This window comes from Atractosteus spatula, chromosome 15 (assembly GCF_055471065.1).
Source record: "Atractosteus spatula isolate fAtrSpa1 chromosome 15, fAtrSpa1.hap1, whole genome shotgun sequence".
NCBI classification, from domain to species: Eukaryota; Metazoa; Chordata; class Actinopteri; order Semionotiformes; family Lepisosteidae; genus Atractosteus; species Atractosteus spatula.
This window is the reverse complement of record NC_142720.1, coordinates 24,170,301-24,196,926: the sequence shown is the minus strand read 5'-3', so window position 1 is coordinate 24,196,926 and position 26,626 is coordinate 24,170,301. Positions and strand designations below refer to the sequence as shown.

Sequence of the window (26,626 nt, the reverse complement as noted above, 5' to 3'; positions counted from 1 at the left end):
TGTTTTAAGGTGAATCATTTTTATAGTCTAATAAGCAAATAAGCAAGAATTAAGTGTATAATGTTCACCTTTCAATCAGTGAAAAAGCTTCCCTAACATTGCAGTATCTTAGGGTTGAAAATCTTTAGTATAGTGATATGCCTTTATCAAAGAAAATTTTACTGCAGTTTGATGTGTAGGTTGAAGGCTTCAGTTCTTGATTTTTCTTGACGTGTGTTTCATGCATATTCAAGTTCAATGCTTTCATTTCTCAGTGTCTTGCAGCTCTTCTTGCTATGAAAGATCACTTTAATTTGAAGTTTCTGTTTCAAAATTTTCACCATTGATTACCAACTATCTGTTATGTGAGAAATTAAAGGATAACTATGGAAATTAAGATTAGTCACAGTGTACACTAGAACTGTATCAAGACATTTTACACACTGTGTAATTGTTATGAAATCAATGTATTGACACGTGACTGCAAAGTTGAAGATTTTAGTAATAAGGCAGGGATAAAACAAAAAAAGTTTAAATAAGGACAATGCAAGGGTAAAGTTTTCACTGGATTCAGCTTGTTTTATGTTTATGCCAGATGATATGTCATTGTGGATTCTAGGCATAGAATGTCTTACCCAGAAGTGTGCACCAGATTCCTCCAGAATAAAATGTACTATATACAGCACACGAAGCCCTGATTTGATCTTTATTTAACCCTCTTTAGACTAACCTGTGGAAACGTATAGGGGAGCTTTTATTACATGAGAATGGATTACACCAGGCTTCCTATTCTATTGCTTTATTAAAATCAATATACACTTAATGTAGTTTTGTACTTTTATGTTCCAGCAATCCATATCACTATTCCATTATTATCTTCTCTCAGATGCTCATAGAGATGGTCGGGCATTTTGACGGTCCAGCTAAACATGGTGCTGTGCAGAGAACACCAGCTCATTCACATTATCTGGTTTCATCACAACATATCATCTTTTCTCTGTATATTTGTACCTCTTATTGGAAGTAAACTGTTATACTTATCACAAGAGGTTATTCATATCAGCCATTGTGAGCAGGTCAGGAAGAGGGAATTTGCAGTGGCTTGGATAATACTTTATCTCCATACTTGGTTCTTTTATCTTCAATACATGGGTTTGAAAAGAGCCTGAGGGAAAAAGACAATGCTCTCTTCATACCCAACACTTCATACATGAGCCTGAGCTGGGGTGTATTTTGTAGCGGCTGTATAAACCTTTTGAACACAGAAGTGTACCTTAAATATACAGTATAATATGACTGTTCATTTTTAAATTCTGAAATTTAAAAAATCAGATTAATTAAAAATGGAACTGTCAATTTTAGTTTAGTATTTTGCAATAATGTTTAAACAAATTTATCTGTGAACTTTTTAAGAACATAATTCTATAAGTGCTGCATCTATAAGTAATGTAACTGGTCTGATTGAAGAATGGACAAATTAAGTAATTTGTGTCATTTTGTTAACTTTTTGTTTGTCCAGGAAGGGAAAGAAAATGATTGACTTGACACCAAATTTTTAAATTTGAATTGTATTATCTATCAGCACATCGCTTTCATTGTAAGCCAGTGTAACACACACAATATAAAATGTCTTATGTGTAAAACAAGTTTCTTTTGCTGACTGAAATCATTCAATATAATTTCAATTGCAGGTCATTATTTACCAATACATACTGGACAATCTCTCCACTGAAACGAAGTTATTTCAAAGGACCTGGAAGCATTGGATGGAGATGTTTAGTAAGCCTGAAAAAAAGAGGATCCGTAAACTGACATTTCCCAGACTAGTGTTCTTAATTTTGTCTTTAATAAACTATAGTGCTTTTGGTCAGATAACCTGTAGCAGACAGATGCCCACTGATTGGCACTTACAGCCACAGAACATCACAATCAAGTGGACCTTGACAGAAAATATTTGCTCAGATGACTCTGAGTGCTGGAATATTAAAAAGAAAGATGGGGAAAAGCATATGTCCAACATTGAACTTTTTAACTTCCCACAAATATGTCCCCTTCATTTACAACTAGGAGACAAATTGTTTGTTTCTCTTGATTCAACATTAGAATTATATGGGATCAAGATTATTAATGTGTCCAAGTATGAATTTGAAAGTTGTTCTACAACTAGCTATTCTGAAGATCAGCTACTCTTCATGAACGACATGAAGGACGATCAAGAAGTTAACTCCAAGTGGCTTACTCCTGCCACTCATTACTTTATAGCCATCCATGAAGACAATCCTCAGTTATGCAAGTTGGGTCTTCGAATGAATGTGACTGTGAAGGAACAGTATTGTATAGGCTCCAGAGATGCACAGCTTTGCTCTAGAAATGGGGTTTGTTTGACTCGTGTCTGGGAAAAGAAGTACAGCTGCCAATGCAACAAAACCTATTCTGGAGAGTTCTGTGAAGAGTACGATGCTTGTTCTGAAAACCCTTGTCGGAGTGGCGCAACCTGCTTGAGCCATGCAGTAACATCCCATCAGAGCAAGCCATATGAGTGCATATGTCCTTTCCAGTTTACAGGTAAGGAGCATATGCTTTAGTAACACTGCCGTAATCCTATTGTTAGGATCTGTTGTTTGCAATGAAAACAATTCACCATGCTGCAGTTTGCAGGTTTAGGTTTGCTCCAGCATACCTTCAATTATGAGAAATTAAATAAACAATTTAAAATACCATGACAGAACCCAATTAAAGAGAAATAACATTTCTGTGTCTATGTACCTAATGATTTTTTTTTGTTTATTGTAATTACCAGGTTTCCACATTTAGATTAGTGCAGTTATTTGAAGTAGACACTGATATGCCTGTGGGCTTTATATACGAGTAACATTTTATTTTAATTACCATAATTATTCGTTAAATTGTTTTCTGTATTACATGAAAGTATTCTGCATTGACCTCTGTCTTTTTTCTAATTTCCTTTTTGGTCAAGAGTTAATTCCACAAGTTTAAACACTGGTTCAGCTTTGGTGATTTGAGTGACTTGGAACAGCTGGGAGTTGAATACCTAGTGATCACAATTGTTTCCCTTATTCTCTGGTGCCACTTAATCCTTCAGATGCTATAAAGGAGCATCATAGCCATTGAACCTGGTGTTTTTAATAGGTGCCTACAATAAAAAGTTGGAGAGACGTTTTTGTATTAAACTAGCTGCTAGGTCTTTGTAGAAAGACTGCTTATTAAAAATGTTTTGCTTCTTTCTAGTGCTTCTCTTAATAATAGTAAAGGTGTGAGCTACTGGTGATGTAACAGGCAAGGTATGTCTGTGACTGTTGACACACATTTGGTGAATCTGAATGAGGTGTTTGCTTCAGAAGTTCCCTCCTGCCACATACTTCGTCAGGATGGCTCCAGATTAAGGGAAAACATTGTGAGGCTCCATCTACAGCAAGATGGTCTTGCCAACTCCAGGGGTTTTAGGAATTGTGATCCCACAAACTCTTCACCAGTTCTGATCATTTTATTGCTTAATGTTTTAAAAACTAAAGTAACAGGTATCCTGCAATTCATTAAATACTGAAAGACAATATATTTTTTAAAACAATCCATTATTATAGAGCATTTTTGTTACTCATAGCACATTTCATTGTGAGCACAAACTAATATTGTTTTGATGTTATCTTAACATGAATAGAAATGCTTTTCTTTACCAGGTATCCATTGTTCTGATGTCATTGGTAAATGCAGCCCTTCCTCATGTCATAATGGAAGCTGCCACATCATAACTCCAAACTCCTTTCAATGCGTCTGTGACCAGGGGTTTACAGGTAACAATAAAACTGTAATTAAAAATTGGTACATTTGAAATTTTAAGTTCAGTTTGACCTTTTCCTACTTTTAAATGCACTTCTGTTAAATGGATTTGAATGCTATCTTTATGATTAGTATCCTAAGAATTATTATGTATAACTAACAAATTTACAAAGTAATCAGGAAAATGTCAAAGTATTTGTACTGTAGCAGGTGCACAGATATTTAAACATAAAACTAAACATGTATGATATAGGTAGTTTCATTATGCTAGCACAGTAACATTATTTATCAACACAGGGTCTTCTTGTAAGTCATTGCTAGTAATTTATGTGGTGATCATTGAAAGCTATACAAGCCATACATCTGGTACACATGAACAAGTGATAGGTTTATTCCATGCTGAAAGGAGAAGAAAGAAAACACGTTTCAACCATGGAGCCTTCTTCAGATCTGGTACACGTTCTTTACACCAGGTTAGAAAGGCTGTCTTGTGGGGTCCTTTTCTATAGCAGAGCCTGGACAACCATGTGCCTCTTCATTCATATCTGAACCCAAGATATAACACATCATTCCAACTCATGCCACATACTCTATATTCCATTCTGGCAAGTAGAATATCCATAACATTACTGACACATCTGGTAAGATAGCCATTATTACATAAGGACATGTTGTTCTGCTGGAGTGTTGTCATATCAAGATGAGCCTTCAGGAAGGGCAGCAAGTGAAGTCACATGACTTAATCAATATTGTACAGTGAAGTCATGTTACCATTAAAGTAGAAGTGTAGTTTTGTACTCCTACCTAGACCATCAAGCTTGTATGATTATCTGTTGAATTTGGTGGATTCTTGTGTCTCTCTTGTTCTCCCATATTTTCATGTATCGCACAATATGAGTTTAGAAATTGCAGGTTGTGAACACCCCAGATAAGGAGTGGCCATTTGCTGATTTAGCCCAGTCCCCATCATACTAATATGATTTTCAACATGTTACTTTCATCACCTTCACCCAGTGAACTCTCAGTAATTAAATGATTTAAAGCTTATGCAATATTCAGTCACTAACGTGTCCGTTAGTCAAGAATAACTAATTAAAGACACCAAAAACATTCAATCATCATCCAACGTGTCTAAATTATTTTTCTAAAAGCATGAATGCATAAATACATTGATGCCTTTTTATGCTCAGTATATTCAACATAAATTGGATTAATTCTGTGATGTTAAAGTACATGTAATGCATTCATTTTCATATTTTCTATAAAAGAATCCATTAGGGCTTAAGAGAAAATGAATATACTGTATATAGTATTTCATATAGTATTTTCAAAAAGCTTTCTTGACAAAACAGTTTACTTGTACTTTGCCTCATTTGTAAAAGAAGTTCACAAAAAACTGTTCATTTATATTAAGTAATCAATTTCCCAAATCAATTCACAAATTAATATTGAATGAACAATTTATTACTGCAGAATGAGAAATTCTCATTTTTGTACTGTTACAAAAGATTAGAGTTTGGACCTAACAATGAAGATGTTAGTAATTGCTTTGGTAGTTTCATGTGGATAATTTTATACATGAATAGCATTTTTTCTGAAATGTAAAGCTTACATAAAAAATAAAAAGTTACATAATGAAGAAAGGCTGACCTATTTTTAAACTGGGACCCATTTTAGATTGCTGCCAGTTGCCAAGACTCCCTTTTTGTTCTTCTAACCTTTTTGAACTGAGTGTGAATGCATCATTTTTCTGTGCTGCAGATGCTAGTGAAAGAGTAAGATATCAGATTTAGGTTAATGTATAGCAGGGTTACACCGAAAATCTTCATTCCTATACTTACCTTTTTATTTTTTTACTTATCAATTTTTTTTAAATGAAGAGAATGGCAGAATATATATTTTTCTCAAACACTAAGCTAACATTAATGTATTTGTACGTGATACAAACTGTATAGAAGTGGTAACTGAATGTATTACAATGAAAGGCTTGTTATATGGAACTACAAAAGAACAAAAAATGTTTAGTTTTGTTTAGCATTTAATTGAATTATTTTTTAAAATATTTTAGCCAGTTCTTGTGTTTTGGGTGTTTTGAACAATATTCTGTTGTTATAACATTAAACAAAAAGAGCATTGCAACAGCCTAAAAAGGTAAGGTTTAAAAAGGATTAGCCATTTGCCCAGTTTGTCTAGGTCTTTATCTTATATAAAAGTGACTGGAAGGGAATTGATTTCAGCAATGAGAAAAACATCTTACAGAAAAGCCCCCCTTAAGCAGTAGCATGGTGTGGTGAGGCCCGGCCAGCCATAGTGTAATAAAATTACTGTCCCACTCAAATATGGTTTGTGATCTAAGCCTTAACCAGTTTCCCCTTTTGTCTTAAACCTTTTTTTAAAAAAAGAAAGAGTGCTTTCTGCCTGAACTAGCTGTTGTAGATGCTGTATCCTACAGAGAGCTCCCACCTCCTCTCCCAGTGGAATACTGTAATTTAGTAATCTAAACTCTAAAACCTTTTAAACACAAGCCTAACCTGATCGACAGGTAAGCACTGAGCATTATTAGTGACCCACTTCAGTGCTGACTCTGAAACTAACTTAACCAAAAGACTTTGTCTCACCACAAGTCTTATCTCTAACCAAATGGACTGGTCTCACCATGAGAATAATGAGAATAAACTAGGCCGAACTTACCAAAAGACTAGACACCTGTGTACTTTATACAGTACATTTTGTAACAGTTGGCATTCCTGTTGGGTGCCTAGCATGAGCTGAGGGGATTTAACCAACCTAGTTTTACAGTATGAATTACATTATATTGATAAACAAGTGGCCATAACCTAAGTATTCTTTGCCAGCCCTCAGATAGTCCTCTTTTAGTTTGTCATATGCCTTTTCTGCATTTAACAAAAGAACGTCACAGAAGATTAATTGGTATGAATCTTAATATATAGTGCCATATTAGAAAAAATCAATCTTTCAGAATCTGCTGATTTATAAAGTGCCTTACAGTACGTATTTTGTTCTAAAGAACTTTTGCCAATCGATTTACAGTATATCTTGAGTTAAATAATAACAGCTTGTAGTCTGAGCATTCTAATCTTAACCATTTTAAGATGTAAACAATTTTAAAGTGATTTTGGATTTTTATGGAAGCTGTCAATTTTAAATGCAAATGTTATTTAATTAAGTATTAAGTGGCCAGCTGGAGCCCATACTTGCCAACAGTAGCTCTGGTGAACATAAGAAAAAGTGGAAAGGTTACAAATGAGAAGAAACCATTCATAATCCAACCTGACTAGTTGCTAGAACTTAATTGATTGGAAGATCTCATCCAGCAGATTCTTGAAAGAAGAATTACATATAAAAGGTCTTTTTGTATTGGGTTAAATGTGCAGTTTTCTCACCCCTTTTATGGAAGGGCACTACATTATATTTTATATAATTTTATAGTCAATGGGTACTAGCCCTGTCTTGAGCAACTGCTGGAAGCTTCATGAATTTGAAGTTGGAGTTTCATTAACAACTTATGAATAACATCTCTTGGATCCTGATGCACAACTGGCAGAATACCATCAGACCCTGATTTTTAATCTTAAGTACTCCTTGTACGTTTAATGCTTCTACCTCTTCTGTGTTAATACTTTAATGCACTGCACTACACTGCTCATAACCCCGAGTGTCCCGTGTCTAGGACAGTGAAGAGAATCCAAGCGCAGGCAAAGTGGTAGGCAAGCTGATGCAGCAAGCGAGCAGGCAGACAAACCCAATTCAAAGACGTAGTCCAAAAACAAGCAAAGTGGGTAGCCAGGAGAACTTGAGAACAAAGTACCAGAGAAATCTTTAAGCAAAGTCAAAGAGAGGAAAGTTTGTAGCCAGGAAACCAAAAGAATGCAGCATAGGGAAACTCCTCAAATGACGTGAAGTGAAGGACAGCCAGAACACAGAAGTAAGCACAGAGGGAACACCAAAACTAGTAAAAGAATCACTAAGTCTGAGTGCCATAGCGGTGCAGGAGTTCTAAATAATCTAGTACAGATGGGAGAGGTGTGGTGATTAACTATGCACAGGTGGAACCAATCTTCCGCCAGAGTGTGTTGTCACAGCAATCAGTTGATTGACAGATCTAAATGAAACTCTGCCAGTTGCTGTGGTAATTCTGGTGCTATCATTCGCACTCCAGTTGGAGCAAGCATGACTAATACAATATAATATAGAACACTATCCTTTTGCAGTCTGAGGCATGTTGTTCATTTCTTCCTTTGATGGTGGAATGTCATTTAAACTGGAAGATTTCTGCTCTGTAATGGATTGAGTTTGCTCCTTCAAATCCCTTCAGCCTGTACAGTTTCAGTTGGTTTAAAAATTCTTCAATCTTGGTCATGTCCGTGCTAGCATCAGATGTATAGTTATAGAAAAAATGTCCTGGAAGATTTTACTGACCTGCACAGAGTAAAATAGAGCACAACATTATTATTATCTTTGATTGTCTCAGAAAAAGGTAAACATTCATTTTTCTATTAGTCTTTCATTGCTTTATGTACTGGGACGTTTTCTCCTGTTCCAGACTAAGTACTAAAACTTTTATATTCGCTACTCCAAGCAAATAGATGTCAGATCTTAATCCTGAAATGACACCTTTATTAATTTTCCAGATGCCGGATTGTATTTTGCATTTACGTTTTACATTGTAGTATTACATTTCTGAAGGAAATGCTTACCAAATCCCCTAATTAAGCACTTAATAACCTTATACATTTAGGATTGTTGTTACATTATTACATAATCTTCAGTGTGATGTTTTAGGCATCTAATTTTGAAGAAAGAGAGAGTTCTTGGAGTTGCTGCCTGGAAAAAAAATAAACTGAAGAGAAAACAGGATCATGATCAGCTATAAAAGTTTGGGAAAATATTTGTGGAAATAATATGTTGCAGGAGAGGTGATTAGAAATAAAGTGGATAAAAGTGTTATCAGTATGAGAGTGTTGAATCTAATGTCTGTAAAAAGATAATATTTAACACCATAAGGTTTCAGAGACAAGAATGTATATACAGTTTATTTCAATTTTGTGAAAATGTTAGCATAAAAATACTGGGTGCACAAACCAATGATATATATATATAATGTTAAGTATTACCTTCATTAGAAAGAATTTCAATACCGTTGCTTAGACCGTTAACAGTGATATTTATCTACCTGTCAATTACTATAAGAGCATGACTGTAATAATTATTTTGAAAGCGATGTACTTTGGTTTGAAATGAGTCTACTGAAGTAAAAAACAATTTGAACACCTTTATGGTGCAATCTAAACATTTGTCTCTTTCGATGGGAAAAATTAAGCCAAATTTTTTAAACTATCTAAAAATATTTAGCAGTCATGTAGTGAGGTGTAGTGAGAGCTCTCTAAGAGCTGGATATGTAGAATGAAAATCCTCAATAACAGCAGAAAATAAGTATATCAAGTAGGCTACCACAAATAACATATTGTTACAAACTTTAGTTGGATCAGGAAATTACTTAGGCAAAAAGTAATGAGTGTTAGGTAATATCTGAGGCATGTGTTTTTTTTAATTCCCTAGCTCAAAATTAATCAGAATGAAGCTTGGACAACACAAATATTTATTAACAAAACACAACTACACAAAAACATATACTGCATGTACAAAGTGATGCATTCCAGCGGCTTATTTCTCACAGCTATAGAATTTCAGACTTACACCCCAGTAATCTAAACTATGTAGTAAACTATGTAACATCTAAACATGCAAAAATGGATAAAAACCTGTGTGCTAATAATGAAATACTACTCAGAACTTACTACTCAGAACTGAATCTACCTTCCTACAACATAGATATCTCCAGTAAAAGTGAACGGCACTCAATCTTCCTATTTTAAAAATGCATCACCAGCTAAGAGAGAATGTTTTTAATCTGAGGATTCCACAATAGAGGAAATTGGAATTTCCAAAAATAAATAAGACAGCATTCTAGCCAGAATTTGGTCTCTAAAATTGATCAGAACCTGGTCCACTCACATGGTACAAGCTTAGAGGAAGAGGAGAGTTTTAGTCTTCTGTCTGTGTTTTTCTTCAGCTTTACCATCCCTTAGTATAGTTATAAAGATTTAACATGAAATTAATTAACCAGTGTAAACCATTAAAAACTACCTGTGATCATCTGTGTTTACTTGCCTCTTAGGTCACCTACAGCTAGGCAAACACCTGAAATGGTCCTACTTTTACAGGCTTTCTGAGTAAGGATTTGAGTAGTGCAACTGAAATGTGAATTGCAAATGTCGCTTTTGATCATATTGTTTTGACCTCAATCAGAACAGTATGATAATGAAAAGGAGAAAGCAAAACATTCTCACTTTTCCCATAACAATACAGTGGTGTGTTCATACAGTAAGTACTCAAAAAACAAAATGCAAGTTCAGTTTAAAGCATATAAAAACTGTTCATAGAAATCTGATGAGGTGGAAAGTGTAGCAGTACACAGCCCCTGGCATCTATCATTGCCAGCCCGACTATTTTATAAGAGTGCATTTTATTCCATGGTTTAGAAATGAGACAAGTTCACATGGCCAAGGCAGTGTCTCGCATTTGATGGGAAGTCCCTCAGTGGGAGGAGATGTCTATCAGCAAGCAAAGTTCCCCAGGTGTTCCACTGCACTACAAATGCTGCATCTATGACTCTGACAGGGTAAACTACTGCTTTTTAGCCTTCCTACCATTTGTTTTCAGAGTGTTTGCATGGTAAATTCGATTTTTGAGGGTTTGCAAATATTAACTGGAGCTGTAAAAGCTGCCCTTAAATGAAATTTCAAACATTATTTAAAAGAAAAAGGTGTATTTGGTGTGACAGCATCTTACATACATCACCATCAGAGTTATAGCAACCTGAAGGCTATCCCAGATGCTAGGTTGAAGATAGGTGCAGGGCACAGGCACACACAAAGAGTTAACCTAGTCATGTCTATCGAAACTAAATAGACACCAGAGTACCCAGAAAAAAAACATGTCTATCCAGGATGAACACAATAAAGTCATATGATAGGTGCTCCAGTCAAATACAACCCAGGACCCAAGAGATTTTTGGTTTTCAAGAGGTTTTGAAAGTAGAACAAAAAAGGACAGACACAGAGGGCACATTGATTTACATCACAAACAGAGGGACAGCAAATAGTAGATTTTGACATAAAAATATCACATACTGTACAGGTATATAACTTGAGAGGAATTTGAGTATTTACTACCTTGAAGCTGTATTGGTTTCTAACAATCTCTATGAAAGATTGTGTTAGAAGAACATGGTGTGTTCTGGTATTCAAACTGGAAAGACAGTTTTACAAATTATACAGAGAAGATTTGACTATTTCAGCTGTGTTGCATGTCTTAAGTTGCTATAAGTGGAGAAATTGCTGACAGTAATTCAATAGACTAGTATTGAGCAGTTTAGTGTGCAATCTGAAATACATTTGACTTGAACCTGTTTAGCTGAGGGAATGAGAGTCAAAAGGAGATGCAGAATAAAGAGCAAAGGGGAACCGGCACATAGCTTCTCTTACTGACCGTGCCTTTCAAAAGCATTCACAACAATCCACAATTTTCACAATTTGTTGTTTTAAATGTATCCTGTAACCTATCTTACCCTTAAAAGTCTTCATTTTGAGCATTCAGGTTTAATAAAGTAAAATATTCATTTTAAAAATGTATATTTGTAATATCACAAAATGGGACACCATACTGTATGTAGGGTCAACATGATTTTGCAAGGCACAGTATATTAGGTGAAATGGTGGAGAGTTAGCTCTTATCTCTTTAAATACCTTTACAAATTAAATTGTTTCTCCTGCCAATTTCCGGTTTCAGAATGACATCTGTTTAGGTAGTAAATCTGCATGGAGCTTGTATGTACTCCCCATATTCGCATTTCCCATGGGTTCCCTCCAGCTTCTGCCATCTTTCAGATTTTCTGAAGTTTCTTTGAATTTAATGTCGTCTTCTTCTAGAAGAAGCTATATACTGTAAGTTCCTCATAGGAGCTTTAAGGAGGTTCATATGCTCCTTTCAGTTTATGAAAAGAATAATTTTTGAAAATCAATTAACATATTATACAGAGCCCTGGATGAGAACCTCTAAATATTATATGTGCTACACAAGAATCCCTTTTCTATGAATTATATACAGTACATACAGAATATAAATATATATACATATAGAAAAAGACTGAGGCATTATTACTCTACAACCAAGTCATTATGCATGGGAAAATGTCTCAAAAGACCACATCTCATATGGTCCTTAATGAAATGTCTTCATATGCTGGTGTAACTAATTATACCTACCTTATTTTTAACATTTATTTAGATTACTAAGGCTAAAACTGCTCTACGCTACTTCCTAAAGCAGAGTCCTCTAATTGGACTAGAGGTCATCCTATTTTTCTGTGCACAAGAAGAAGCAGGCTGTTGTGTAACAGGGCATTGCTCAGAGGAATTCCTGTTCAGCCTGAAGTCTCTATCAAGACCATTTCAGGAACAGTTACATCAGCAGTTTTTGTGAAACAACTGTTCTATTACAGCAAATAACACAACATGAGGACAGTGGTAATTATATACTGAAGATCACAAGCCACCTGCGGGACAATTCAGCAAAGCTCAATAAAGGAACAATTCTGCAGTGCTCAATAAAATTGCAGGGCTGTGTGTTCAGGTATTTAAAATCTGTAATATGACTAAACCACCAAGTCATTCTTAGATGTAGCTTAGATGTAGAATTTATCTAAAACATATCATAGATAATTTGTGCCATTGGAGAAGGGGAGTTAAAAATTCTATATAAAAAAGTGATTTATGATTTTCCTATTTTAAAAGTAAATCTACACCCTACTGAAACTACATACTGTAAATATACATACTGTATATGAAATACTAGATGGTGTTCTACTGATGCACATGTGGGGACAATAGGGAACTTCTGAGACAGTTGTATCATAAAGGGCCTAGAATGTGCTTACATTGTACGTACTGTATGCGAAAGGAAAATGAGTTAATGTTGGTTGTAAAAAAAGTCTATGAATACATAAATCCCTACTTAACCCTATTCAGTGGAATGTTGAGTGTCCATGATGCCTAGAGTAAGTGAGAGTCACAGCAAGACTCTCAAGACTCTTTTTAGATTGGGTCTAAATCATTGCACTCACTCACACCATGTGCTTTCAGCATATGTTAACAAGTGTAGACTCACTTATGTACAGTATATGTTCTCCTAATATTGAAGAATGTTTTTGGATTGGAATGGAAAAGGTGAAGGAGTTGAAGTAAAAAAAAATGTGTGGAGCAGAGGTTAGGATTCTGAAATTGAAAATGGAAGGCAGTGGTTTCAAATCCCAGATGAAATACTTCTATTGTACCCTTGAGCAAGGTGCTTTGCTCCTATTGCTCCAGTATGTATAAATAGGTGCAAATGTTACTCTCTTTGGATACAAGCATCAATCAAATGAATTAGTAAGTAAAAAGAGTGTTTATACGCTTGCGGAGTGGTGCCACATGATACATTTGTTTTGAAAATTAGGGTCATTCTTTCTCCATTCTGCTTCATACCAGCTGCTTCATGGGCATGAACAAGGGTGAGCCTCAGAATGTTCATGCTTTGCACTATATGTGACTTTTTATGTAACTAGTTTTAATTGAATAGTTTGTGAGACATTGAATTGAGCTTATAGCTTCCAGTTAGTGAGCATAATTTTTAAGCCTTGCATACAGTGTGTGTTTTGTGTTGTTTTCTGCAATATAAACTAGAATTGTGCTTGACATTCAGTCAAATAATGTAATTTAACATTGTTAGTAACCAGTCTTTTTTTAATGTTCCAATTAGATACTTTGAAAAATTAAAAAAATACAAAATTACTATAAGATACTAAAAATAAAAGATTCAAGTTTTAAATTTGAGTCAGCTGAAGCACTGAAATATAAAGTACAATTTAAGAAATGCATCATGACTGATCAAATCAGATATTCATACTTTTTGAGTTGTGTGCTACGGACTGACAGCTGAGGGATGATACAATGTAAGAACAGATGGTTGGTAGTATGAAAGGAGGAAAGGCTTTAATTTATATGTAATAGCAGTGATGCTGGGATTATATGTTGGCAGTGTTGGTGTTTAAAATTGTGACTTGACATGATAAGAACTTAGGTTAATTTTTGTGCCTATAAAATACTTAATTTACATTTTTGCAATTTAGACATGAAGTGCTACCTGACAGGAAAAAAAAAACATGGCTACTGTATTTCTCTGGAGAATCATTTATTTGCAAATACAATTTTAACAAGATCCCATATTGCATATTGTTTTCTGAATTATTTTGTTTCTTTATACAGCTGCTGATGTTTTAAAGAAATTGAAATTAACCACTATTTTTGTTAGACCCATCCTATTTGGAATTGTTAAATGTCTGTCTCCTGACACTCTAGGAACAATCCTTGTACCACTCAGGAGGGAATTAAGACACATGGACATGCACCTCTGACATGTCCATCTGCATAGTCCATTCATCTTTTGATATACTGTGAGCTCCACATCTGGCAGGAGACATAATGCCAGTTAAAGGACTGTCTGATCTCTTGCTGATGTTGCTCCATGGCTGCAGGCTCCCAGCAAGTCACAGCAGTGGTTTGCTGAAAAACCAAGAGGTCCAGGCCCCTAAACACAATTGTAGCCTGGAGGCCCACAATCAGTTGTGTATGAGATGTCCTAGGCTTGAACTAGCTATAGTTCAAGCCTGTAGCTAGTATAGAGCTCGCCCTGCATTTTACTGGTTGGACCACTCAAGAACACCTTCACCTTATATCATATAAACCATTGAACATATTTCCCTGTATTGTAAGACATAAACAAGGTACCGCACATTGCGATGTCAAACCAACAAAACAAGCAGCTGAGTTCTGTGTATGCTGTTCTTTGATACTCGTAATTTTAGCCTTCATTTTGTTGACACACCATTGTCAAGCAAATGAAGAATACTTTAACCTATATTTTATTAGCCGCCTTTTTTGTTTTGAAATGAGTCCCTATTTTCATTTTTAGGTCCATTATGTGAACAAAAGAAGGCACCTTGTGACTCACAGCCATGTAAAAATGGAGGCGTATGCAAGAACAACAAGGCAGAATTCATTTGTGATTGTCTACCTGGATTTACCGGAAACATCTGTGACACTAAACTGGATGAATGCATGTCATATGGATGTCATCATGAAATAGCATGCGTCACAGAGGAAAATGTAAGTTGTTGTAGCTGTTCAGAGGAACCAATTAATATAAAATGTCACTTAGGAATTAATGTGCTGTCTTTGAAGCATATCAAGCTGTGTCATTTTGAAGGTTAGAACAACAATTAATGATTCTGCTTACAAAAAAAGACACTTGTAAAGCAGTTTGATCTCAACAGCATGTGCTACCACAGATTTAAGTGCCAGAATGAAATTGCTATTATGAAATTCTCTATAAGATGTCCCTTGCAATTTTCCATTTCAGCCGTTACCAACAAATGTTATTAAAGTACATCCTGTTTTTTTATCTCTGAAGTTCTGAGTGGCAGAAGTTCCCTATTATAGTTAAATGAACAAAAAGAGAATACAGCTAATTGCTTTCCTGTGTGTCCTTCATAAGCCATAACTATAAAAAACCTGAATGAGGCTTACAAATAACCCAAAATTATATGAAATGTTTTGAAAGCAATTAGGTATTTTATCTATATATGGAAGAAAAGCATACAGAGTACAGTACCACTGGGTACCAATATGTACATAAGAGTAATGGGAGAGAAAAATCTATTTTTTGCTTACTGAAAAGAAAAACAAGATGAAGTAATTATAAAATGATTTTCTATAAAGGTAAAATTCAGTGGCATATTTTGCAGCTTGCCAAAGTCTTCCAGAAGTCATCTTCCAAAAGAATTAATATTTTCCATAAGAATGAAACCTAAATGTATTTTGTTTTTAATTAATATTTTTCATTCATTTACTTTGAATCTTAGATATTAATCTCTGAATCTTTTCATCTATTTAGGTGGGTTCAATTCCCAAACTGGAGTGCTATCTGGTGGAGTTTGCATGTTCTTCCCGTGTTCGTGTGGGTTTTCAGTGGGTGCTCTGGTTTCCTCCCACAGTCCAATGACACCCTAGTAGTATAATTGGCTTCTGTGAAAATTGGCCCTGATGTGAGTGACTGTGTGTCTGTGTGTGTCACTCACACCCCGGATGGGATACCAGTCGATTGCAGAGACACACAGACACAAACACAAACACTCACACCAGGGCCAGTTTTAACAGAATTAACTTGCTGAACCAGTATGTCTTTGGACTATGGGAGGAAACACACATAATCACAGGCAGAACATACAAACTCCACACAGATTGCACCCCAGGAAATGAACCCAGACCCCCAGTGCTGCAAGGCAACCACTGCACCACTCTGCTACCTCTGTGTGTTGTACTGCGTCAAAATCTTCATGCTAAATACTAGGTTGTGGTGTCCATTAACTGATGTATCTATACATCTCTTGTACTAGGGAATAAAAACACCTTTGAAGAAGTCATTTTGTTTTGAGCACTTTGAATAATAATGATCTATTTGCAAGATATAAATGAGTGTGCCATCTTATATTTCCTCCTGCTTTTCACATTAATGGAAGTGTGAGCGTCAGAGGGATCTATGCAGCTCGGCCCCCTGTCTGAATAATGGCAGTTGTGAAGATCTGGCAAATGACTATTATTGCAGGTAAAGAGACCTTCAGCCGTATAGTTCTTTAAACGCAACTAATTTAACAGTTTGGCAGATGCACAAAACTTACTAGTCTAATTTTAATTTTAAAAAGTATAACCTGTTCAATTATTGTATTGTATTGTATTTTGTGTTGTTTTCTTATTAGTACACAAATGCTTAAAATATTCATCGACAGTAAGTAATGCTGGGAATTTAAAGAAAAAGCTTTCAGTTTAGGATTTCCATTTCTTTGGGAAATCTCCTGTGGCTTTCACTTGTATTTTTAGTTTTTTTGTTTCATTTCCCATTTCATTTACACATTAAACTATAAAACCAAACTTTTTAAGTATTGTAACGCAACAGGGTTCAGGTGCAGAGAATTTATTTTTTAAAGATCTGGTGCAATAGAAACATTATGTTCTTTAAAAGAAAGTGTTTTTGTCATTCAGTCACTGAGTGCATGGTCTCTAATGGAAAATTGAATAATTCCATTTGCTTCTTTTAAAGATGGACATGTCTTTTCCTTCTGTCTATGTAACTAACATAACTAAAATCTCAGTCTAGAACTGACAATTTACTGTATAAGGCATTCTTCTGGTTTTAGTGTAAGGGTAGCTAAGCAGATAATCATTTTCTCTTTTTTAACAGTTTTATAGATGTTAAATATTATAATGGGTTCAATTATTAATTAAGAACTATAACTTAGCCATGACACCTTTAGTCTTTTAAAAAGAAGCACACCAGTAACACCAGTAAAGAGTTTACATCAGCCTGTATCTCTGATCAACAAGATACTAAAAAGACACTGTCACTCTGGAATCAGTGTGGAAAACATCAGCCAAATACATCCAATGTCTCAAAGAAATGGCGTATACTGACAAATAAAAAGAATGGCACTATTCAACTAAAACAGAGAGGACCTGATGCAAGTTTTCAAAATTCTGAAGCACTGAGATTGAGCTCAGTTGAATGTTTGAGAATGAACAGTGAAATGTGAACCAGAAGACAAAAAAGTAAACTACAGTATGAGCCAGTTCAAACTCAGAGCAGTAGGCACTAATTTACATGAAAGGGTTGTACTAGAATGAAACAAGCTACCCAGCCATGGATAAATCCAATAACCCACATTTTAGTAAATGACTGGATGAGACTCTTAAATCAGTTAGCTAGAGGCAAACCAAATGTGCTAGATGGACTGAGTGGTCACCTCTTCTTTGTGTCCATTCTTATATTTTGTATGTGTTGTACATGCAACCGTGTGAGGAATTGCACAGTAGAAATAAATGTCAAAGATCATCTTTATGTCAATAAATTCAAATGCATTCTTGAATTCGATTACAATTGGAAAGAAAGAGGCAGCCAGTGGTTTTAATAAGAAGTTGATTGAAAAATGCCCCAGGGAATCCACAGATCTCTAGGTGCTTTGAAACAGAGATGCAAGGTAGGTGACTCTGTGGGTAAAATGTGCAGTGTTGTAAGAGAGACTGGAAGATGGTTACAGTGGCTTGGAACCTAATGTTAATAACTATAAAACCACATTACTGTTTGACCCAATGACATCTCTTGAATGTTCTTATAATCTGTGTGGTAGAAATGATTTTTTCACAGAAAATGAAGACGTTTTGATAAGTGCAAATATTCTACATTAATTTATTGGAACTAATGACAGAAATTTATCATCTTTAGTTATTGATTTAAGACCACTATTTTAAATTAGTTAAATACTGCTTTATTGTGTATTGTAGTGTTTTTTTAAAGATGAACATTTTAAAGGGCCCTTCTAAGTCAAATCCTTTTAACATAATAAAATCTATATGCTGTATGTAATAGTTTCTGTACATCAATAAGCTGCTTCTTAACTTTTATTTTCTGGTGTGTGTATTGTGATGGGGTAATGCTATAATGTACAGTAGTTAGCAGTAGTCTGAATGGATGGTACATTTCTTCTAATGCAGTTTTACTTCTGCAGATGCCTTAGAGGGTTTACTGGGAAGAACTGTGAGGATATAATTGACTACTGCAGGCTGCTCAGCGTCAACTGTCTGAATGAAGGATTGTGTCTCAATATAATTGGCGGATATAGTGTAAGTAACTTAATATGTGGTAAATGAATATGATGCCTGTAAATAAAAAAATAGCATTTTTTCACAATTCATTAGTGAATTTGTAAATAAAAGAAATGCATGCTTCAGTAAGTGACGTACAGTACGTCTTGTTAACTACAACAGCTTTGTCAAATTTACTACTCGTATAAACCAGCTTTCTACATTTAAAATGCTAAACTCTTCTTTTCGCGATAGTTGTAACATTTTTATGAGACTAAATTAACATTATTCTTTATTTTACATGGAATATTGAGAAATAATCACATGATTTCACGTGACTGAGGAGTTTTATAGTGCTTAACTTTCATATTTGTTTAAAAAGTCATGTAATATTATGAGTAGTTTCTAAATAATTCATTTATAAAGAAAGATGTTTAATTCTTATTAATGTCTGGATACTTTTGGAAGTCTTGAATTCACCATTTTCCATGTATGCGCATCACTAATTAGATGACAAGACTATTTTTTACCTTACCAGATGACATGGTTCACATGACGCTTATGTATGACAGCATTTCGTCTGCCTTATGCCTTCCCAAGATGATACAAGTTTCAGGTTGTACCAAGCTGTTTACAGTATAATAACCACCATAATAATAGTATACTGTATATAGTAAGGATATATAATAGTATAATAACTAGCCAACCAACTGCTCACCCGATATTTTTAGACTCCAGCCTTTTAATTATGTACATATCAAGACATGTATTGAGATATCAAACATGGACAGTGAAGATAATAAAGCCATTTTTGTTGATAAGAAAAGACAATAAACTAGTACAATTTTATACAATTTGAAGTTTACTGTTTGTTTCAGTGCTTAAGGTTTCTTGGCCAGTTTTTAGAATTAATACAAACTAATCAAGTACTTTCTATAAATGTTGCATTTTAAATATACTCTTTTATATTGACACATGAGGAGTCCTGTGCCTGAAAATAAGTGACTGCATCATTTAGCACAAAGAACAGGCAAAAAGATTAAGCTTAATATCTTAGAAAAACACCTGTTAACTCAAAAGAAGAGAATGGATTAAATCTGCTGCGTACAAATGCATTAATTAATTTCACATTCAAAGGTTACTCAGATTTAATTAATTTGCAGACTTTTTTTCTTTGATCCTCCAAGTAAATCAAGACTTATACAAGTCAAATCATATTTGTGAGACATATGTACTGTATATGCAGTATACATACAGTATATAACACCACATTGCCCAATCTTATAACCAAACTACTGTATTCATGATGTATTGTAAAACTGTTACATTTGTCATATCTTTGGAAAACAGATACACACAGCTGTAAGGTAGAAAAATAAAAATAACATACTCTTTATTTATAGTGTAGGGAAAATATAAAACTAACAAAGGCCCAGTTCAGACAGCTAAGCTCCTTATTGATTTCAATAAAAATCCTCTTTACAAGACCAAAGTTTCTATCCGAAACTCTTAAAGCTTACAAACTGCAGAATCCCACAAGCTGTTGCTCGCAGATGTCCAGCTCATGAGATGCCCAGCAGCTGCCTTTCTACATAGAGTGGATTTATTTGAGTCAAACCTCTGGATTTCAGGTGTCTAGGGAGACACTTCAAACCACCAAGCTCCCCTCACAGTGACAGCTCTTTGTTACAGAGACATACTGTAGGATAAATTAAGATTTTATATTCTTTTTATTAATGTTGTGTCTGTGACAATGAGGTTTAGTGTTCTCCCTTGCTCTTGTGAAAAAATTAAAGTACAGTATATTTAATGTCCGAGATGGGAGCAGGATATTTAACATACATCTATCATCCAAAAGTAATTACATCTTAGAGCACAGTACAACTTCTAATCATCCTATTGTAGTATCAGTTTGAGATTTTTAGTCCAGAGGGGAAATTGTCACCTACAGCAGTCAATACGTACTGTACTGTACCTTTACCTGCAGAAAATTGTTTCCTTGTGCTATCTCCGTACTTGGTACTGTCCAGGTTCAGTCTTCTGAGCCTCTCTGAGCTTCTGAGAGTTGTTTAGATCAAGCTTCAAGGAAAATATCTTCTGGCTTTTCTTGTGGCTCTCCACTCTGGCATAGTCTGAGATCTTTGGGAAACACATTCATCCTCACCCCAGGTGAATGTGTGTGTATGTCTGATAATGTCTTATGTTACAGTCTGGGGGCAAAAGCCAAGCAAATGTGAACTACTTCTGTATTTATCTTGTACCCTTGAGGATTGAATGTTGGGCAAATGATACATGTTTCAATGGTTTATTTAAGTCAGACATGGTTGTCTTAAAAGTATATTTCAACCCTCACAACAGTAACTTCTGGAGAAGCTTCAACACGAAGAATTGTCTGTCTATAGCAATTCTTTTCCATATACTCTAAACAGATACTGCATGTATGTAGATAAGTTTTAATATAGTAAAAAATATAAAGTACTGTATATATACACTTTCAGTGGAACTCAGACAGTACTTAAAAGTGAGCCAACAGTTTGAAGTTTTTAATTTGATGTATCATTGAGCTGCATGGTATTTTCCCACGTTTAAAAAGCTAAATTGGTGTCCTGGGCCTCAGAGCCATGTTCTTTAAGAACCATTAGCTTTTTACATTCTTGTTCAATTAGTTTTTATATATTACATGCATTTTGTTACAGAGAAAGCAGATCATTTGTAATAATTAGTAGAGAATCATAAGAACATAAGAAAATAATGTGGCTGAAACAAATATTTCATGCAGAGGTCTATCACATTTAAATACAAAATTTAGCAAAACCAAATTCTGACACAGTGGAACATTTTTTTGCATGTGAGCTGATACAAATCCATCATGTCCTGCGTGCTGTCCCAGCACTGCTGTTTTTTCTGTTCTCAGCTTGGTCATTATATTGCACATCTATTGTAATTTGTTTTGGATCTATTTAATGGCCAATTTGTTTGGGGTTTGTAACAGAATATTTTGAAAAATATCAAGCGTAAAACCTTACGTATTATAATACTATTTTTGTTCAGGCATTATTTATTTGAATAGTTATTTTCTGTCTGATTTCCTTAAGCAAATAGGAGGTAACTGGCTGATTTGCAGATACATTTACTACTACACTGTATTTCAGAAAATGTTAAACATTTGTAAGACTGAAAGATTCAGTGAAAACTTCATAAAACCATACACTGTATATCAAACAATAGTCTGTGGCCTGAAGTCAGTCAAGTGATTGAACAACCATAATCTTTGGAGTTGGATGAGATACACCAATCAATAAACTGCTAACAGCCAAACATGCAATCTGGATAGAATGACATACAATAGTTTCTAACCTTTATTACACCACAAACATTTTAATGTGATTTAAAATCAATTACCTATTTGTTGGTGTTCTTGCTGAACAATATAAATGATGACATTGTTATAACGCATCCTTGCTTTAAATAAAATACAATTTGTTTATTTTCCGAATATAAATACAGAAAACCTTCTCTTATGTGATTTGCAGTGTTTGTTTTCAAATAATTGCGGCTTCCCATTATTGTTAATTCTCTAAGGATTTGGCCAGAAGCATGGTTTCAGCACTGTTAAACCACTTTGTCACTGTCACTGCAGCACACAGCTACTCTTGGGTATGGGTGTCTAATAACAAAATTAATAATGCAGTGCAGCATTGGTCACAGATTTACACAGCTATTCATTTTGAATCAGTAACTTGTATTTTTTTGCATATTGTAACATCAGACTTGACTTAATTTAGCATTTCGTTATTGGAATAAAGCTAAAGCTTTACTTTGTGTAATACAAATAAAAATAATCAATATTTTATGACCCCAGACATATTCTGCTTATAACAAATTTATGGCCTAAAACATTCTGAAAAAGAATTATTTCTTGTACTCTAACAGTTTTTTAACAAGTTTGATACAAGTTTGATACTTAATCACTTCATATCTCCTGTAAGATTGAAAAAAACAGTATAATTTTTGCAGTATTTGTCATAAAATGCTTATGACTTAAGTTCAGTAAGAGTAAATTGTAAACCAATAAGGTCAAAAAGAGCCAGCACAACCTTCCAAACAACTCTTTGTTGGGAGTCTACTATGATTTCTCCTTACACTTGAAAGTGAATAAGCCTATAGCAAGATACTGTATTGTTGCTTCAGCTGTTGTTTAGTATTACAGTAGAAAAAGGACTTCACTATACAAGTCATCATAGAGTAAACATTGAAACTATAGAAATGTGCTCATTTCATATTGATTTTGATGTGTAGTGTTTACAGTATAGTGTAGACACATTATTCACCTGTAAAAGTAAATCATTTAACATACAGTTACAAAGAGCGAAACAGGCTCCATACCCAGAAATTGAAGTGTTTAAATATAATTGTGTGAGAAATGTTGCTGGTTGATTTTTCTGTTAACAGACTTAATAATTTTATGGCGTCTTTATTTCCAAACAAAATCATAAATGTTGGTGCTAAAGAGATACCTGATTTATCTCTCCTCACTCTTGTGAATCAAACGCAAACCTCAAGTCAGTGAGTATCCAAGAGTAAGGAAAACTAATCCCTATCATTTCTATAATGATTTTCATTCTAAAGGATCACAGTGTACAGTGCTTCACAAATGGGTGGGGGCCCACTTCATCCACATCTGGTGTGCAGCACCCATCTGTTTGATTCAAAGAAACCCCACTACACAGTACTATAGATCAGGTGGAAGAGCGAGGAAGTACAGATGCAGCCTTTCAGAATGATTGGCATAATTTACCGTACTGCAAAGAACATGCCACGTTACAGCAAATGGTAATGCCAACATTTATTTACTTTTTCAAGTAAATAAATACCAGTCTTTGTGGCATTAAATTGAGCTACTATCAACTGAGCAACTTTCAACAGCACAAACCAGCACACGTACAGCACTAACAAATGAGACTGTCTCAGTTCCCCTGTGCCACTGTAGGGAGGCTGAGTGATGTTACACCCCCCAAAAAATAAGAAGTTATACCTTTTCAATGGAAACAGCACAAATGCTACTTTCAATGGCACAAAGCAGAACAGAGAACTAACAGTCTCAATAACTAACAGTGAGGTGGGTGTCACTGTTTGTGCTGTTTGTAGGAGTATCAACTTCACAGAGCTACTGTATATCAGACACGCTACTGGGTAGCCAGCTGCTATGGGCTTAAGAGATTGTGAATGTAAAGTGAGTACTGAAGTGACAGATACAGTACCTGTATATACAATTAATAAACAAATTAAACATAGTATTCATAACAGATTTTATTATTAGAGAGTTTATTAAAGACTTCCATTATAAAAAATATTTATTCATTAAATATTTATATTTATTTAAATATATTATATTAGTATTTCTAGGACTAAGAGCAGTGGGCTGCACCTTTCTCATGGTTTCTCTCTTCTTCCCTATTATTACTGCAGGAGATGCAAATTGCAAATGGATGCATCTCAAGTGTTAATGCTGCAGCCATGGACTTCAGTCAGCAGGCAGTAATACTAATATTAATAGTAATCCTTACACTGATATAGCACTTTTTTCACACCTCCACCACCAGCACTCCTCTGGATGGTGCAGTGGCAATGGCAGCCACAGCCCCAGTATGCTCGCCACACACCAGCCATCAGCGGGGAGGCGAACAGAGTAATGAATCCAATTCATACCTGTACATGAATTGCAGGAGCTACTGTAGTTACGTAACCAAATATAGTTTGATTATGCTTCGTGAAACTGAAATCTAGACTTTTGTCAATTTATTTACTGAAGTTCAAGCAGGTAGCAGTATCATCATGCACAGGCTGCAAAGGAACAGATTTATTCCTGCTAAAAGGAAAAGAAACACAACATTTTGGCTGTGGAGCTCTGCTTCTTTCTATATTCTTTCCTTAAAATTGTATTATTTTGCATTATTATTGAACTCAGAATCATTAAATATTCTAAAAATATTGAATGTATTAATTTATTAATCCAGTCATTGAAAAAAGGTCCAATATATCCTTTGACTTAACAGATATATTGCCGCTGGTGTTAAATTAATAATTTATTGTCTTTCTGCAGACAACAAGTCCTCATACGTAATGCATATGCAAAGACTTTGCAAAGACTGTTTGATGAAAAAGTTGCTCACAAGAAACTAAAGCATGACATGGAATTCTAGTCTAAATTAACTGTAGATTGAAGACTGCTGAGTTGAGAGAATTAATTTATGACGTGCACATAAGTGTGTGAACTCTTTTTAAGTAAAGTTACAATTTGATATTAGAATCTAATAAATATCTTTTAAAATACCAATGAAGGCATTGTAATTAAATTTTAAAAAAACTAAGTTGCATTTAGTTATTGATATTTAAATATTTTTCTGTGACATATCAATGCATTTGTTTTAACCCTAATGTTATTTTTGTATACATTTACAGTGCATGGAGTGGAGTATGGTCTCATTATTTTATTGTTTTTACTGGGCAGTTTCACTTAGAGTACAACATTGTTTTCAGTATCTGAAAATATGCAGTGCCATATTGTCACCAGTTTCTAATTATTTCCTGGCCTGTCAGGATCATGCATATTTAATCATTTGGAAGATGAGCTGTAATCCTTAGTCTGTAATACAAGACCATTTAGAGCTCCTTGTTGGTTTCTTTCTAATAAATGTCAGATGTAATGAAAATATTGATGTTGTCCAGTACAACTGAACCATTTCATTACCACTTTTAATTAACATCTAGAGATATCAGGAGCATAAACCTTGACCTTCCATGGAAAAAACAATGAACTGCGTGTTTTTTCTCAGATCATGTTTATGTTTTCCTGCCCATTAAAAGATAATTATTTAATGTACAGGGTGGTTACAATGCTTTGCTGTCAGAACCAGGAAAACCTGTAACCTTACATCTAGTTTACCTGGAAATCACTAAGTGCAAAATATGGGATCCTAACAGTGAAATTAATGTGTGTGCCAAACCCTAACCCTACTGTATATCAAGAGCCTCTTGATATTGGTTGCCATAGGAGATACTGTAGTATTGGTTAACACAGCTACTGTATCTTACTCTGGGGTCCTGGGATTGATTTTATGCACTTGGCTGTGTAGAGTCTGCATGTTCTTCTGTTTTTTCCTCAACCTTCTTTGATCTCCTCTCTTATCCCAAAGACATGCAGAATAGTGGACTAGTTACTTTACATTTTGTTCATTCCCTGGTTGCTTTGAAAAAGGGAGCTGCACAACTATCTCATTGCTCTGCCCTATCAAGAGATGCACTGTTGCCTCTCTGCTATGCATTTAGAATTGATTATAGGGTACAAAGATGGAAAAGCTTGACATGCTTACAGCCAGTTTTTCCAACCTAATAGATTGTAAAATAGGTTACATGAAAAGTAACATATAAGGGGTCACAGCTTACCAAACCTAGTTTTATCAGATTTTAATTTCATCCAATTTATTATCTGAATGTCCACTGAGTACTCAGTTAGCGCGAGAGTTCCTATGCTGGGAGAGACATGCAAACTTGAGTGTCATCCAGATAAAAATGAAAGACAGGGCAAGGTTTTCTAATTCAGCAGCAGTGTTAACTTGTGGCCTCCATCTTATCAAATCATAAGATGCACTGGGGCTGGGGCTGGTCAATTCATGAATGAGAAACATCAAAGAACACCTGTTTGTGACTTTTACTTGTCACGTAAAGAAGTTGGTGTCTTCTCCCCTCCCCAGAATTACCAAACAGGGCCCCACTATGGTGACTGGGAACAGTGGGCTGAAGTCCTGCCAATTTAAAAATAATAGGGTTTTAACTCTGTTGTCTTGTTTAAATACTATCTGGACTTGCACAATCATCCATTTATGCTTGAATTCAAATGGTGAAGTAATTTCTCAAGGTTTCACTTGAACAACTGTGTGATGGAACAGGAATGGATGCTTTCCTGGTGTCACCCAGGTGCTTGCTGCACTGGACATTTGTGCCTTCCTTCATGTGAAGGGCTTTGAGGTTCTGGG

At 34.9% G+C, this 26,626-nt stretch overlaps 1 protein-coding gene across 1 annotated transcript in view; it reads left to right on the top strand.

Annotated features, from left to right (window-relative positions):
• The first annotated feature begins 1,745 nt into the window (after positions 1–1,745).
• The window catches only part of eys (EGF-like photoreceptor maintenance factor), a 341,768-nt gene continuing 316,887 nt past the window's right edge, over positions 1,746–26,626 (top strand). Inside the window, exons 1-5 of the mRNA XM_088934016.1 lie at positions 1,746–2,544; positions 3,678–3,791; positions 14,869–15,062; positions 16,475–16,560; positions 18,515–18,629. Coding sequence (XP_088790142.1) covers positions 1,746–2,544; positions 3,678–3,791; positions 14,869–15,062; positions 16,475–16,560; positions 18,515–18,629 — 1,308 coding nt within the window. The remainder of the gene's footprint in view (positions 2,545–3,677; positions 3,792–14,868; positions 15,063–16,474; positions 16,561–18,514; positions 18,630–26,626) is intronic.